The sequence below is a fragment of the Vespa velutina genome, chromosome 5, assembly GCF_912470025.1.
Source record: "Vespa velutina chromosome 5, iVesVel2.1, whole genome shotgun sequence".
NCBI classification, from domain to species: Eukaryota; Metazoa; Arthropoda; class Insecta; order Hymenoptera; family Vespidae; genus Vespa; species Vespa velutina.
The window spans coordinates 3,554,215-3,572,373 of NC_062192.1; the positions used below are offsets into that span (position 1 = coordinate 3,554,215).

General features: G+C 27.3%; 2 protein-coding genes and 1 non-coding gene across 9 annotated transcripts; all 3 read left to right on the plus strand.

The window, feature by feature from the left end:
- The first annotated feature begins 31 nt into the window (after positions 1–31).
- LOC124949547 (importin-5) lies at positions 32–6,183 on the plus strand. The gene is made up of 9 exons (XM_047494795.1): positions 32–190; positions 1,218–1,367; positions 1,773–1,999; positions 2,075–2,171; positions 2,422–2,987; positions 3,307–3,415; positions 3,737–5,484; positions 5,595–5,814; positions 5,904–6,183. Exons 1-9 carry the CDS (start codon positions 59–61, stop codon positions 5,997–5,999), a joined length of 3,345 nt encoding a protein of 1,114 aa, XP_047350751.1. The 5' UTR covers positions 32–58; the 3' UTR covers positions 6,000–6,183.
- LOC124949567 lies at positions 2,196–2,324 on the plus strand. The gene has a single exon (XR_007101099.1). It is a non-coding gene; the product is annotated as a small Cajal body-specific RNA 8 (non-coding RNA).
- Positions 6,184–9,134: 2,951 nt separating the features above from the next.
- On the plus strand, positions 9,135–16,965 carry LOC124949470 (choline-phosphate cytidylyltransferase A-like). 7 transcript variants are annotated; one of them, XM_047494541.1, is made up of 11 exons: positions 9,140–9,959; positions 11,795–12,119; positions 13,139–13,233; positions 13,495–13,648; positions 14,382–14,490; positions 14,692–14,808; positions 14,892–15,043; positions 15,166–15,387; positions 15,499–15,666; positions 16,037–16,158; positions 16,262–16,965. In XM_047494541.1, exons 4-11 carry the CDS (start codon positions 13,538–13,540, stop codon positions 16,362–16,364), a joined length of 1,104 nt encoding a protein of 367 aa, XP_047350497.1. In that variant the 5' UTR covers positions 9,140–9,959; positions 11,795–12,119; positions 13,139–13,233; positions 13,495–13,537; the 3' UTR covers positions 16,365–16,965. The 7 variants fall into 7 exon arrangements, 6 of the variants coding, with proteins under 6 accessions (XP_047350497.1, XP_047350496.1, XP_047350499.1 ...); XR_007101076.1 differs by lacking the exons at positions 13,139–13,233; positions 16,262–16,965 and adding an exon at positions 15,803–15,909 and having other exon boundaries at positions 9,135–9,959; positions 16,037–16,094; XM_047494540.1 differs by lacking the exon at positions 13,139–13,233.
- Positions 16,966–18,159: the final 1,194 nt, after the last annotated feature.

Consider the following 18,159-nt stretch of genomic DNA (forward strand, 5'->3'; position numbering starts at 1 on the left):
ATTTTCTAATGTTGGTAGAAAGAAGGGACATTTCTAACAGTCGATTTGGCACTTTCAAATGACGATCAAGTCATGTAAGCGTGCGTGGTGGTTCACTCGTTCGGCGACAATGGCGGCAGATCTGGAACAATTTCAACAGCTTTTAAACACACTTCTAAGCACGGATAACGATGCCCGAACGCAAGCGGAAGTATGTATATTGTATTCAATTTTTTTTACGCATATAACAAATATATTTCCAAAAAGAAAAATGTACGAATTTCGATAATGATTCACTGATTACCCCTTGAGCACGTTGCCAACATGTCAGAGCTTAGCATGAATGATTTCTCAAATCGCTATCAACTTTTTAACGTCCACTTATGTTAAATCTTAATTCATTATTGCATTTACATCTAACAATAACATGTCTAAATTTATATTAATAAGAATCGCCAGCCTCTTAGATGAATGCTAACAAGTGTTTGGAATAAGTTAATAAAAATCCAAAATGGTGTCGCGCGCGGCATTGCGTGCTTTGGTAAATCCTTTTATTCACTTTAATATATAATTTAACATGATTATGACAGAAATAATCAAAGGATACGTCGAAAGATCAAACTACATATATATTTCCCTAAATGTATATGATTAACGACGTGGATAAAAATATAGCATACCACAAACGGTGTAGAATTTTTGTTGAATCGTACATCCAATGTGCTTTCCCTCCCACATGCACCCTTATTTCCAGTTCCGGTATTTAAAAATCATTAATAAGAAAAATTAAATGGAATCAAATCTGCATACGTCCAGTTTAATATTTATTTTTTCTTCCTCCAAATTCCTCTCCCCTTAGATTTTGTTGGATTAAGTATTTACACATGCGTATACGTTGGTATGATTCATATCATTCCTTTTTTCCATTTCCAAATTCAATCACGTGCGATCCGACAATCGATCCTTATCCATTAAAGGCAAACTATCTTTATTTTAAGTTCTAGGTATTTTTCATTGGAATTATGTATTGAATAAAAGAGATCTGTATTATATTATAAAAATATTATAACATTGTATTGTTTAACACAATTATACTATTTTTGTGTAATCATTTAAATTGTTAATTATGAAGCTTATTTAATCTTTTATTGTAATTAATGTAAAATTATATGTTGTACTCAGATCATGCTTCATCAAAATATACAGCCAAAATTTAATTGTTTATGAATTAATTTTAGAAAGCATACAACAATCTTCCAGTGGAAACTAAGGTGACATTTCTTTTGACATCCATTTGCAATGCTGCCCTTGCAGAAGAGATGCGTGCCATGGCTGCAGTGCTACTGCGTCGACTTTTTTCTTCTGAATTTATGGACTTTTATACTAAGGTTATAACCATAAAAATATCTGCATGTTATTATATATAATTATTTTTTTACATATCTATAATATAATTTTTTAAATCATAAACGCATAAAAAATTTAGTTGATCAAATTATATGAAAGAAGCAAACTAAAATAGTTTCAAGCAAACTATATATTATGTTTGAAATTAGTGCCAACAAGTATTGCCAATGATAAATATATTATCTATAGTTATCTTAAGTTAACTTTCTTGATAAAGACTATATTTTACTTTATAATATAAAATAAAAAAAAATGTTAACATTCTCCTAAATCATTTTCTTTGTGTCATTTTCTTTGTATGAAATAATTTTTGTCTTCAATTTAAAAAGAATCGATAGTACATTATGTATTTTTATATAAAAATTTCAACATTAAATTTCATTCAGATTCCTCCAGAGGCACAAGTACAGTTGAAAGAGCAAATTTTGTTATATGTTCAAAATGAACAAACAGAAACAATTCGCCGTAAAATATGTGAAGTTGCAGCTCAAGTTGCTCGTAATTTAATAGACGAAGATGGAAACAATCAATGGCCAGAATTTCTTCAGTTCCTATTTCAATGTGCAAATAGTCCTTTACCAGCATTAAAGGAAAGTGCATTAAGAATGTTCACGTAAGTTCATTACTTTAAATTTTAAATTGGATTTTAAAATTCAAAAATTAAAGTAAATGAAAATATGTGTAACAGATCCGTCCCTGGTGTTTTTGGAAATCAACAAGCAAATTATCTTGATCTTATTAAACAAATGTTACAACAATCAGTCATGGATACCACAAATAATGAGGTAAATAATTAGTTGATACAAATTTGGAAGATCGATACACGAGATACCAGGAATTCAGAATTTCTCGTCACAGAATCTTCCAAAAAAAACCTGCCTTCTGATGACTGTAGCTTGTGAAGCTTTAATTTACAGACAGATACGGGGCATACATACATATGTGTTAATTCCTTACATAATTTCTTACATTTTTATTAATCAAAACAAAATTTTGCATTCATCACTAAATTAAATACATTTTTTGATCATACAGGTTAGATTCCAAGCAGTAAGAGCAATAGGAGCTTTTATAACTTTACATGATAAAGAAGAAAACATACAAAAACATTTTTCTGAACTTTTGCCTGTAGTTGTGCAAGTAACTGCTCAGTCTGTAGAGAAACAAACTGATGATTCTTTATTAAAAGTATTGATCGATTTAGCTGAGTCTACACCAAAATTTTTGAGACATCAATTAGAAAATATCATGGAAATGTGTATGAAAATTTTTTTAAATGAAGAAATGGAAGACTCTTGGAGACAATTAGCTCTCGAAGTTTTAGTAACACTTGCAGAAACTGCACCAGCAATGGTTCGTAAAGTTGGCGGAAAATACATTGCAGCATTAGTACCTTTTGTTTTAAAAATGATGACAGACTTGGAAGAGGATGAAAAATGGAGTTTCTCTGATGAAATTATAGAAGAAGATAATGACAGTAATAACGTAGTAGCTGAAAGTGCTTTAGACAGATTAGCATGTGGTTTAGGCGGTAAAACCATGCTACCACAGATAGTGCAAAATATCCCTTCGATGTTGAGTAATACAGACTGGAAATACAGGTAAAATAGCAATGTCTAAAATTTATTTAAATATCAATTGATATTTCTTCTCTAAAAGAAGGCCACAGAATAGTCAGCGGTTATATATTTAATATAAGTAATCGCGTTACATCTGTGGCAAAGTAATCAATGAGATAACTCGTATTTCTATCTATCGTTTTGATAAATAGAATTCGGATACTCTCATTGCATGTTCCTTTTAAGAGAGTTGATGTTAATAAAAAATTAACATCATAGAATTGGAACAAACATTTTTATCTTATTAAATTTATTAAATTAATGATTATTAAATTATTGACAATGGAAATTTTTTATTTAGACATGCAGCTCTCATGGCTATATCTGCTGTTGGTGAGGGGTGTCACAAACAAATGGAAGCTATATTGCCACAAATTATGGAAGGTGTTATACAATACTTGCAAGACCCTGTAAGTTGTTTTAATTTAGAATATTCTAAGTTATTGTAGAAAATAAAAAGCCATGAATGAAGTTAATAGTATCATTAAAATTATTAAAATGATGGTGTAACATTCTTGGCAGAATAATGGAAAAGTTAATATATGCATTCATGTCATTGTTTTAATAACATGAATTTCATAATCTTGATTTTGAAGTTTCTGAGAGCTGATTGTTTTGAAACAAAGATAATCATAGTGTTGAAACATACAAAAATATAATAAAAGTTATATTTTGTATTATTTTCGTTATACGATTTCTATCGCTTTTTTTTTTTTTTTTTTTTTTTTTAGCATCCCCGTGTCAGATATGCAGCTTGTAATGCAGTAGGACAAATGTCAACAGACTTCGCTCCTACGTTTGAAAAAAAATTCCATGATAAAGTTATACCTGGATTACTTATGGTATTGGATGATAATGCAAATCCTAGAGTACAGGCTCATGCAGGAGCTGCATTAGTAAATTTTAGTGAGGACTGTCCGAAACATATACTAACTCGATATCTTGATGCTATTATGGCAAAACTTGAATCGACACTCACTGCTAAATTCCAAGAATTAGTAGAGAAGGGTACTAAACTTGTTTTGGAACAAGTTGTTACAACTATTGCTTCTGTTGCTGATACGTGCGAAGAGCAATTTGTCACTTATTATGACAGATTAATGCCTTGTCTAAAATATATTGTTCAAAATGCAACTTTACCAGAACACAAAATGCTTAGAGGAAAAACAATCGAATGTGTCAGTCTCATAGGTGTGGCTGTTGGTCCAGAAAAATTCATTGCCGACGCTAATGAAGTAATGGAGATGTTCTTAAAAACACACTCGGAAGATCTTCCTGATGATGATCCCCAAACAAGTTATTTAATTTCTGCTTGGGTTCGTATTTGTAGAATACTTGGAAAACAATTTGAACAATACTTGCCTTTAGTAATGGGCCCTGTCTTACGTACTGCTGCAATGAAACCAGATGTTGCATTATTAGACAATGAAGATATGCAAGGTATAGAAGGAGATGTTGACTGGCAGTTCGTTTCTCTCGGAGAACAACAAAATTTCGGTATTAAAACTGCTGGTCTAGAGGACAAAGCATCTGCATGTGAAATGTTGGTTTGTTATGCACGTCAATTAAAAGAAGGCTTTGCGGATTATGCTGAAGAGGTAGTGCGGCTTATGGTTCCTATGTTAAAATTCTATTTTCACGATGGTGTACGTACCGCAGCCGCATCAAGTTTACCATGCCTTCTTGATTGTGTAAAAATCAAAGGGCCACAATATTTACAAGGAATGTGGGCTTATATATATCCTGATTTACTAAAAGCTATCGACACAGAACCAGAATCTGTAGTATTGTTAGAATTGTTATATTCTCTGGCCAAATGTATAGAAACTTTGGGAGATGGTTGTTTGGGTGTTCAACCTATGGCAGAACTTTCACGTATTTTGGACAAATTACTCAACGAGCACTTTGAAAGAGCAGTAGCTCGATTAGAAAAACGAAAAGATGAAGATTACGACGAAGTAGTCGAAGAACAACTTGAAGATGAAGATAACGAAGATATATACACTCTGAGTAAAATAGCAGATATTTTACACGCTCTTTTTACTACACATAAATCAAAAATTTTCCCATTCTTTGATCAAATTTGTGGACACTTCGTAAAATTATTAAACCCTGATAGATCTTGGTCGGATCACCAGTGGGCTTTGTGTGTTTTTGATGATGTAATAGAATTTGGAGGACCTGAGTGTGCGAAATACCAAGAATTCTTTTTACGGCCAATGATTCAATATGTGTCAGATAAATCTGCTGAAGTTAGACAAGCTGCAGCATATGGTTGTGGAGTTTTAGGACAGTTTGGAGGAGAGGCATTTGCTCAAGCATGTGCAGAAGCATTACCAAGGTTAATGGAAGTTATCAATGATCCAGAATCTAGATCACCGGAAAATGTTAATCCTACAGAAAATGCTATTTCAGCAGTAACAAAAATTCTTAAATATAATAACACAGCTATTAACGTAGATGAGATTCTTCCACACTGGTGAATATAATTTTACATGAATAAAAAAAAAATAAATAAATAAAAAAAGAAAAACAAATTAGAACTAATACAAAATTTCAATTGCAATAATCTTTATTAATACGTTCTAGGTTGTCTTGGCTGCCAGTTATAGAGGATGAAGATGAAGCTCCTCATGTTTATGGATATTTATGTGATTTGATTGAAGCCAATCATTTAGTAGTTTTAGGACCAAATAATGCAAATCTACCTAAATTAATAAGTTTCTTTGCTGAAGCCCTTTACAGAGATGCTGTGCCTACAGACGACCCAGTTATGGCCAGGATTCTTAATATCGTTAGACAAATTCAGGTACAAAATAACATTGATATTAATAACAAAAAATTCTACTTATTGATAAATAGATAGGTAGAATAATCATCATTATAATATTGTTTCAGAACAACGAATCTGTGTTCCAAGCATGTATAAATGCTTTAACGACAGATCAACAACAGGCACTGAGTGAGGCACTTAGTGTACAGACTACCAATTAGCCCCTTGCTTTCGTCGTTAAATTTCTAACACTTTAGTGTAAAGAAAACAAAAAATAAAAAAAAAACACCATACTCGCGTTAAGGTACCCTTATTATGGGAAAATTACCGAGATTTTAGGTAGCTAGATTGTACCTATGGGATTTTCGCTCCAGCCTAATTATCAACAAACAGACAGGTATATTAACTGTTTAGCGCATTATTAGTAATCTACTTATTGTTGATTGTATATTTCAGCATCATCAAATTCTTTAACGATATCAATTTTAGTATTCGGGATTGTTGCAAAATCAAATCGTTAAGTCGATAATTTTATTCACTGCTGACCGATGCAGTATATTAATATACGTAATAAATATACTAATGTAAAGGTCACAACTATGAAAGAACTCGCACTGACGAATTTGAAGAAAAAAAAAAAATTTCTATTAATACTCTTCCATGATAATTGTATAACGATATTAATCTGATGTATATACACAGGATCTTCTTTTACTAATCTTTTTGTGTCTGTTATAATTATATATTATATAAAAAGAAGACATAAATAAGGCAGATAGAGAGCTACTAAAATTTTTGGAATATTCTCTAATATTGAGAATTGAGTGATGTTAAATCTGTAAAAGGAAAATGTAGCTTTATAAATCAAATAGTGTTTACAAACACTAACACAGTTTTGTTATGCGAATGTAATTATAAGAAATACGATGTTTTTGTCACTGCGATCTCGCACATTTCTTTATTGCATCTATAGTTCTGGAACTGCACGCCGGTTCTTTCGGCAGAACGATACATCTTATTAAAATATATAAAAATAGACTGGAAGAAAGCAACACACATCGCTTTGAGATAACGTCGTGACATTGTGATTTAGATATTTTTATTATTAAATAAACAGTAAATATTATTTAATGATAATATCGATAATATTGCAGTGTTGAGGTTGGATCGAACTGTATACGAATGCCTTTCGAATGAAACGTTATGTTATTGATCAATTAACTAGATCTACTACAAAATTAAATTTCAATGAAAAAAAAATTATACTGAAACAGATTATATAAACAAAATATTCTTTCTTTTGTTTACTAATTGGAACTTAAGTAACAACACTGCGTATATTTTATAGTCGATTAATGGTTCTATGACCATATTTATGTGTTTTATTCCTCTTTTTTATTATTATTATTATTTTTTTTTTTCTTTTTATAATTTAACAAAACATAGCACTGTTAAGACATTACGTTTCCTTTCATTACAGATTATAAAAAAAAAAAAGAAAAAAAAAAGAAAAAAAAAAAAGAAAGAAAAAACTAAGGATTGTGAACAGAGACGTTATGCAAAAATGACTGAGTGAAAAATAGTGTTAAACTCCCTGTTCTTGTTGCTATTTATTTATATACTATAAATCCTGTAATATGTATTATTACATTAAAATTTGCGATGGAAAATATACTATGAAGAAATTTGTGAGTAGTTATAACGTAAACGCTCCAAACGATGACATTCTTTTTATTATTAACGCGCGAAATAATAGTGGTAATGATCAAACGTTTATGTGTAAATACAACAAAGTATATAAATATCTAACAAGTATATAGGGTCGAATTATTTGATTATAAATATAAATGATCTATGGCAAGTATTGCCTTAAACAAGATTTTACGTAGATCAAGTCACGATTTTAATACAACGCATAATGATTGTAAAATTTATCAAAAATGATAAAAGAGACCGCTTATGCGTTACATAACAACAAAAAGAGGAATAAAAAAAATGGATACGTAAGAAATATATATCTATAATTCTTATTATATATATATATATATATATATATATATGTGTATATGTATATATATATATATATATATATATATATATATATATATATATATATATATAGAGATTATTTTAAAGTTATTATTAAGTAAAAATAAACTTCAGCTTTATAATCGTTCGTTTCTTTTCCCTACCGTTATCTGCGATATTAATGAAATTTAAAAGAGTCAAATAAAAATAAAATACGGACGATTAGTTATTAGATCTTATTTTTGATTCTATATATATGCATTGCATTTAAATCATTTAAAATAATATAAAATATAAGTATTTCTATAGATTGTAAAATTTTATTTTACATTTCATCATTCTACTTCGTAAAAATTTTACATGATAAAAAGAATTAATGACTTTATAAAATATGAGCTCTAATTATGTTTGTAATAATATAACACGGATATTCGGATACTGTAAAGAAATTTTAATTTGTATCAATCGTTGCATAAGTTATAACAGTCAGTTTGAATTACGATGTATCGTTTTGCAGGTACACGGCCAGTTCAAAACAATTATAAACATCTGACTCTAATGCGTACTTATATACACATACACATATACATAAACATTAACTGTGCAACACGAGTACTTATATGTACTTCGTGATTTGATGCTGGCATCATATCAAATTGTGCAATATTATACACACACACACACACACATATATATGTACCTATAAAACAATTCTTGTAGCGAACTCATTTTTTAAACGCATATAATTATGATTGCGTATATATCAATCAAATTTCTGCATAAAAGTACTGAACAAAAGATGGATATAAATGGAAAAAAAAAGAAAAACTCTCCAAATTAAAATTACGTAAGGTTATATTGTGACTAAATATAAAAAAGCACCTAATCATGTATATATATATAATTAACTGGAATTTTAAATATTTTTTATTAAGTATAAATACATACTCGTAACACATAAGAAAAAAAACAGAGAATATCTTCTTTCTTCAAATTTTAAAAACACTATATAATCGTCGATAATATAAATGATTAATGATGCAAATAATACAAGTTTTTAGTAGGTATATAAACAAAAGAAAAAGTTGATGCACGGTTGAGTGAAAATTTTTTTTAGGTGTCAAAATTCAACAGAATACATCACGCTATATATATATATATATATATATATATATATATATATATATATTCACATTAATAAAATTACATTAATTATTTAATATATTCACATAAGCGATGAATATATGTATGAATAATATGAATAAATACACACACACACATAACATATATATATATATATACATATATATATATATGTTTTTTATTTCACAAAAAACGAACGGTAAGAAACGATCAAAAATATTTTTCAGTTGAATAATAACGAAATAAAAAGTAACAAAAGAAAATGATAATACAATTTGTATTATCCAACAAAGTTTTTAGAATAACAAAAGTATAAATTAAAAGAGTTACGTGAAGAAGCGATAAAAAAAAAAAAGAAGATAAAAAACAGTATGACATTAAGAAGGATCGGATGAGAATAAGAACTTAATTTTTAGCATTCTTTATCATCTAATTATAATAGAAAAGAATGTTCTACGTAATGAATTAGAAATCTAGACTTCAAACAGACGATAATATTAAAAATAGAAAGATATAAGAAATTCATAAAAGCAATTGATTTTATCGGGCGATGATCTTTTCCGTTTAAATTCGTAGACGAGCGCACATGGAATTCTACGTTCATGACGTATACGATCATCCGATCTTACGTCATCGTTATTCCCTTCTCCGACCGCAAAAGAGCAAGCGAGAGAAAAGATAAAGAAAGACGGAATGTATCGTGTTGCTGTCGCACGCGTCGACAGTCGATAGAAGTATGCGAATGAAGTTTCTTATGTGCGATCGTAAATTTTTCGGCTAAACTCGATAACGCCGGACAATTTTCGAAAGAAAATTATTATCATCAGAGACAATAGATATTTGACAGTGCTTACGCATTAACATTTGACTTTACTTTGATCTGGTAAAAAAGTTTAATTCAATACAACACGCATGCTCGACCCATAGAAACCCCAAAAGCGCAAGTAGTGATATTCGTCACCAGAGTTCGTGGCAAAGTTCTTGATAAAGTTCGCGGCTACTTTCGAAAGGTAATACAAAAAATCCTTTTTCTCATATGGCATCGAAATTTATCGCAAAAAAAAAAAAAGAAAAAAACGTATTTTAAATGTGTTACTTAATGTTTGACAAAATGAAATAATATCGAATTAAATATACTTTATCAGTTATTATCAAAGGATATTTATTTTATTTTTATACTTTAGACTAAAAAAAAAAGAAAAAAAAATTTTAATTATATAATTTGCTATTATTATTATTTAGAAATCAATTCGAATTAAAAATCATACGATCTCCTACGATTAATTCCAGATAAAGAAGCCAGGAATATTCAAATCAACACGATCTCGCATTCATAATAATACCGGTTTATTTTATCAACGAATCATAAATGTTATATTTAGATAACCTACGAAAAATTATGAGGGTTATTCTTTTTTTAAATAGTATTCAACAAAATTTGAGATTATAGAAAAATTAGATTATTATTACTATGGAGTCAGTTTAAGTCAATAACGTTGTATATTAATAAATAAAGCACTGATTATTTGTCAAACTAGAACGTTATATTTTGATTCGAATTAAAAAAAAAAAAAAAAAAAAAAAAAAAAAAAAAAAAAAAAAAACGGGACTTTTGAAGAACAGCATATTCTAATTGATTGATAAGCCACTATTATGCATAAATTATAGTTGATAAAATAAAAGAATTCGTTACAAAATAAATTCTAGAATATGTTACATACATTGGTGAATTCGAAACAATTCAAATAAAACTATGATATTTATTTATAGCTAGTAACTAATAATAAACAATGATAATTTAATCTAATGCAATGATAATGCATGTTACGTATAATGTTTTCAAAAGTTGATGATCTTATGCATAATTCTTTAACTTTAATCGATCTCAAGTAAAAATCAAATCTTTCCTATGTCCAGCATAGCCAAAATGTTAAAGAACATAAACAAATGATATTTCATGTAGAATTATATAGGTTGGCGCAATGATTTCATGAAAAAAGGGTTAATCTTGTTAAAAAGAACGCGCCTGTATTATGTTCGTGTGCATGTATATATATATATATATATATATATATATATATATATATATATACACATCATACATACATATATATGGGCGTGGTTAATGTGCAAGTTTAAATATTACTTTTGCCAATTAATTTATCTACATATTTTTTTTTTTATTATGTCCACAGTAGCAATAGTTTATCACTGGTTTGATAATATTAAAATATTTCAAATGATATTAATTATAAAAACAAATTTCATCTTCGAAAACATCAAGTAGCATATAAATGCAGTCACGAAAATAATTTTTTTCATTGTATACACTTTTTATGAATTAAAAAAAGGAGAAGCAAAAAGAAAGAAAGTAAATATTGAGACTAAATAAAACCAGGCCGGCTTAATATGCTCTTTCGATCACGTGACACCATTTGTATCATCGGCAAATGATATCTACATTCCTAAGCAAGGATGTAATTTCACTCATTACGCTCCGTTTCACAAAATGTCTGTTTTGCATTGTAAAAAAAAAGACTATCTTATAGATATCATAGAGCAATGTAGTTAATGTTAATCTATTTTATATATATATATATATATATATATATATATATATAAAATATGTATTATATGTATATATATCTCCACATATTTTTAAATGTTACTTTCTTTTTATGTTATTTTTTTTTCTCTATCAGTAAATTCTAATATTAATGAATAAACAAATATTTTATCTGGAATGAAACATTTCAAGTTTCTAATATCTGCATAGAGTGAGAGAAAGAGAGTATCTGCTAAACAGTACTTTGTTTTACGACTCCGCCCCCCCCCCCCTCTATAGGTTCACAGTACCGTTATTCCGCCCCTGTCTCAAACGACGAATATTTCGTATATGTATATACTTCTACGACAAGCGTTGTTACTGGCGTCTGCTAGGTCAGCTGTTGATCTATCATGGAGCAACAATAAAATTGGAACTCAAAAATTCCATTAAAAAATACAAAAATTTCGATGAATCACGTAACAAGTATTAGTCGCAATCCTTTTTGATAATATACTCGAAGAAATTGTTTTTGAACATTTCACGTTTTCTAAAAATTTTGCGTACATAGTCAAAATTCATTGGACACAAGAAATTACGAGACGGAAAATTAGGGCGTGAAAAGGTTAGTATACTTATATACATACACATTTTCGTTGTTTTCGACGAGGCTGAATTGTGATCATTGAAAAAATTCTGTGCGATAATAATAAAATACAATACATAACCGTTAAATATGCAAGCATTATAGCTATCTTTCAATGTGCTGTTACTGCATTGTTTTTTTATTTCTAACGGTTTGATTTTGATTTTCATTCGTTTTCCTTGAAGTTAAGCGTTATATTTGTATCATTAAAATTGTATATGCATAGCTTTAAAAATTATTCTAAATAGAAAATATAAAAGAAACATATTTTGATAACAAATTCAAATGGAATAACATCTTAGTCATTTTAGAATTTATGCTGATTCATTAATATAGAATCTTTTTATTATAGCAAAATGAATAATTGTTTTATATGATGTGTAAAGTCTATCATCAATGCAAGTCTATGTTGTTCTTTTGCATCACGGGTTTATGTCTGTATGGAATTATTTATAATATTATATATATATGTTCTTGTAAAGAATATAATTCTGTAGTTTATAAATTTATATTTAACAGATATAAGTATATTTATAATTGGTCGCAAAATTATTCAGTCATTTTTTTTAAATAGTATAATTATTTCTATGTACAACTGAGCAAGAAACTTTGAAATTATAAGTAGAGATATTAATGTGCTATATATGCGAAGCATAATTTAAAAGATATTTTTTTTTCTATTTTTGTTCTACACCGATAAAAAATGTAAAGAAAGTCTTTTCAGTTTTTGTCAAGTATATTCATTTTCTATAAAAGTTTTTGATAAAAAATATTTTAGATTGTCCATACTATATTTTGTATTCCTATTATAATAAAAAAATATTGTTTATTTCTTTTCATTTTTCACATACTTCGTATAGCACACTAATTTTTCTATATCTAAAATTTTTTCTATACTTAAAAGAAAAATTATTCAATTTGAAAAAGTGTAAGATTTGTTATAACACTGTATATATATAAATTTTAAATAAATTCAACATATTAGATATATTTTCCAGTGGTGTTACTATACATATTCATGGCTCTCCTTTTTGTGTACGAATTTATTTGTGCACAGAATATAATATATAAAGTGTCCTGCATGTGTGCACAGGTATGCCATTATGTAAACAATTCAATCATAGATATAAACATACATATATGTTTTATATAGATTAAATATATATTTACATATATATTTTTGTATGTAACACAGCTTTGTATGTAACATGTACTAGTAGATTTTTTTTCATTTACTATTCTTAATAAGTTTAAAATTAATATGGCTTTATCATTATAATTTCTTATTAATTCATATACATTTTAAAAATATTATATATAATTTATACATGGATGTGTGTTTAATCAATTTTAGTGTAAAGGACACTTCATGGGTTTAAATTTATTATTATAAAATCATGTCAAGGAAGCGCTGTAGAGAGGAAACTATGTTGAACTCTGTATCACATACAAATAATCATAATGGAGAAAGTACGTCTTCTTCTAGAGAAAATTCCCCCATTAATCCTGTAAGTAATAAATTTCTTATATAACACTTTGCTAAATATGTCGCTTTTGTTTATTATACAATACTCTGTACACGTATAACATTGATTTTAATCAATTTCATATTTTAAAATACAAAATGATTTTTATTTATAGATTGATTTTAACAATTTATAATATATAATCTATTTGTATATATTTACACATATTACGTGCACCCGAATACACTTAATACCACTGATACTATTTATAACAAAAATCACATATACCATGTCTTATTCAGTCAACAGAGAACATATAACTCAATATCAAGTGATAACATTGTGAATATGACGTAACATTGACATAAATAAGTGTCAAGTACTGTATTACTAAGAAAATTTTACAAGTGGTAGAAGTTTAAATATATTTTTCTTCAACTTTGATTAAACATTCATTAACATTCATAAACTTTATCAAATATTTTATGTCTGATAAATGTGTAAAATGAAATGAATTATATGTTTTAAAAAATGATGAATTGTTAGGTACAATGACTTGGGAGAATAAAAAATATAATAATAACAATCGAATGCATACAAAAATCTAATTACAGTATGGAATTTTCAATAATCATATAAGTTAAAATATTAATATAATAAATTCTATAATTTATAATTTTCAGGAATGTTCAAATTTGAATTACTTTAAATTAAAAAGCTTCTAAGTTACATTATCATTGAAATAAATTAGAAATTATATCTAAATTTATTTCAGTCAATTTGTAAAGAGGCTCCATTCAGTGATGATCCAGAAGCAATTGCTGAGAGAGATGCAAGTGATTATAATACTCAAATTACATTAAGGATGGCACGTAGTGGGAAAGGTTGGTTTATAAGAGTATTTATTGTTCATTCACTATTCAAAAAATACAATGATAACTGTTATGAGAAATAAGATTTATGAAAAAAAATGAATATTTATGTAATGCCAATATTACTTGTATGTTGCAATTTTAAGTAAACATTATCATCATAGTTGTACTTTTATCATTATACAGTATTTTATAATATGATATATCTTTTAGCACCCAGAAGAGTTAGAGTATATGCTGATGGTATATATGATCTTTTTCATCAAGGACATGCTCGACAATTACTACAAGCTAAAAATATATTCCCAAATGTATATCTTATCGTTGGAGGTGACATTTTTAATTCTGCTTACAATTTTGTAAAGAATCTAAAAATTATTATAATTCTTTATTTATTCTTTTTTATTTTATAGTTTGCAATGATGAATTAACACATAGCAAAAAAGGAAGAACTGTTATGACAGATGCTGAAAGATATGATGCAGTAAGACATTGTCGCTACGTAGATGAAGTAGTGAGGGATGCTCCATGGGAAATAGATGATGATTTCATTAAGAAACATAAAGTATGTTTAAATTAATTTATTACAAAAAACAATTCCTATTAATCGTATGCAGTAAAAATCATATATGTATAATATATGTTCTTTATCATTCATATCAAAGTTGTAATCAATTGTTTTTATAGATCGATTTCGTAGCTCATGATGACATACCTTACATGACAGATGATGGTTCAGATGTTTATGCAGCATTAAAAGCTAAAGGTATGTTTGTAGCTACACAGAGAACAGAAGGAGTATCTACATCAGATATTGTTGCAAGAATTGTTAAAGATTATGATATTTATGTAAGAAGAAATTTAGCACGGGGTTACAGTGCCAAAGAACTCAATGTTTCTTTCCTTAATGTAAGTCATTTACAAAGAGCATTAATATATTTTGAAGTTTCTGATTCTAGTTGTTCAAGTTTTTCGAACTAAAACTATAAAAAAATAGTTTTTAAAAAATTGTCATTTCAGGAAAAGAAATTTCGATTACAAAATAAATTTGATGACCTCAAAGATAAGGGTAAACGAGTAATGGAAAATATAGGTGAAAAGCGTATGGACATGATTAGTAAATGGGAGGAAAAATCACGAGACTTCATTGATGCATTTCTTTTATTATTTGGAAGGGAAGGAAGATTGGTGGGTAGTATTTATGGAGGAATTATCCTGTTAATTATTTTGTATTTTATCTTAATAATTCAATATAAAGCATGTTCACAAAAGGAATAAAAAATGTTCTATATAACAATACAAATGAATTCTCTTTTATTCCTAGATGAATAATGATTTTGAAAAATTACACCTTTGAAGATCTCTTATTTAAATTTCGTTGCATACCATTGTGTATGTGAAAATAAAATAAAATATTTCAGAACAAATTTGGTATTTATTATAGTACTTCTATCATATTAGTATACATTACATACTGAGAGAACAATGAAAAACAAATGCTAATCTTGAAAAATAGATGAGTGATTAATTCTACTTTTAACTTTTTCTTTTTTTGCAGTCAACAATTTGGAATGAAAGTAAAGGACGTTTGATGCAAGCACTTTCACCTCCAGCAAGTCCAAAAAGAGATGGCAGTCCAAATGGTAGTAGCAGTAGTAATAACGATGAGGATCAAACAAGGTATATTATAACATTTCAATCAATTAATTAATGCATGTAATATAGATTATTAGATATAAGTATTTTATAAACCTAAAGTAATAAAAAATATTATGCATTATAGTCCCCCACCAAAAAAGACTGGGCGCTACGAATTTTCACAAAGTACTCAATATCTAAGCGATGATTACAGTGATGATGAGGAAGAAAATTTACAATCTAAGTGATAAATCATTATGTAAATGCAATGTATCTTCTTATTACGACCAAAATTAGTGTGCTATTTTTTTTTAACATTAGACATATTTTCATACAGCTACATAAGCTGTTGATACAGAGAATAGCACTATGCTTCATAATTTTTGTATGGTAAAATTACTATACATAAAGCAAAATATTTGTTATTATATGGAAATTTAGTACAATTATGAATTATGCAAGTTGGAATATAGACATTTAAATCTACAGAAGATATGTAGATTATTTAAGATATCTATTACATCAAATTTATAATTTTTTTTCAGTTGTTGCTGTAGTATTACTTATTTGTATTATGTTCCTAATACAGCAATGAATTATTTATTTATTCTAAATTTCTACATGTTTTTACAGATATTAGTATTTATATTTTCATGTACTAAACAAGAAATTGTTTCCAGTATTTATTTTTAAACAAATAATATGTAAAAAGTACTGGTCTATGAACTGATCTAATAACGATTTCTCTTACTTTATCATCAATTTTGTACAGAACGTATTATAGAATAATCTTACGTCTCATTGTACAGATATCTTAGATACAGAGTAAATATTTCATCTATAAAGACATATTAATTTTACATTGTTGCAAGTAACGCATAACCCTAGAAGTGATCTATAAAATATATATATATATATATATATATATATATATATATATATATATATATTTATATACACATACACAAAATCTTACAAAACATGATTGACCATAGAAATGATGATTATTATTAACATATGAACCAGTATGCAAGAAATAGATAAGCAATACTTCCAGGATGAAAGAAACACTGTTTTATAGAGCCTATTCATATTAATTACATTGATATATACTAATTTATTATAAACACATAATAAATGATACATCAAAAATATAATAGTTTATATATACAGACATATTAAAGAAATTATAAACTGAGGAGAAGATTAAGAAGAATAACATATAAAATAGTGATCATGGTAACATTTTGTATATAAGTAATGAACGCAATATATAACAAAGTTATTTTTATAGTGAGGTTTTTAAGATTTTATTTATTACAAAAATGAACAATTTCATCTTCGAAAATAAACAAAACATGATTTTACATAAACTAAATACAATACATATTTTTATGACAAAAAAATTATAAGGTGCCTCTTTATAGATATATTTGCGTTCAATATTTTCAAAACTAATGCTTTTCAAAAACATTATACTTGCATACCATGTTCAATGGAAATGCTCAATCTTTTAATAACATATGTAATTGCATGCATTAAAGATTTTCCATGTCTTGTAATATACCACCTGTGCCTCAGTCTAACATAGCTGAAGTACATATATTGAGTATTATAAATGCCTTAGAAGATATTAATAAGATAGTTATTCTATAATGCAATGTCAATTATATATTAATATTGATATTGCAATATATGTACACAGGCCTATAATGCAATAACTATTATTGTTATATATCACTGTCTTCAAAAAATATACTTAGTATCATTTATTAAATAGGAGACTAGAAATTTTTATTTATAGTGAATTTATTATTAAACAATGAAAATATTTCTAATTATGATTTTAAAAGTTATAAACCAAACAACAACTTTATGGCAGATGGGTAAATTTTTCCATATCTTAATATCTCTTCGAAGCATGTAATCCTCTTAATGGAATAATTTAATATAAATATGTTTAAATGATTAGTAAATAATTAATATTAAATAGAATAAATAAAACTTTAATAAATAATTTTATCTACATACATATATTTCCAA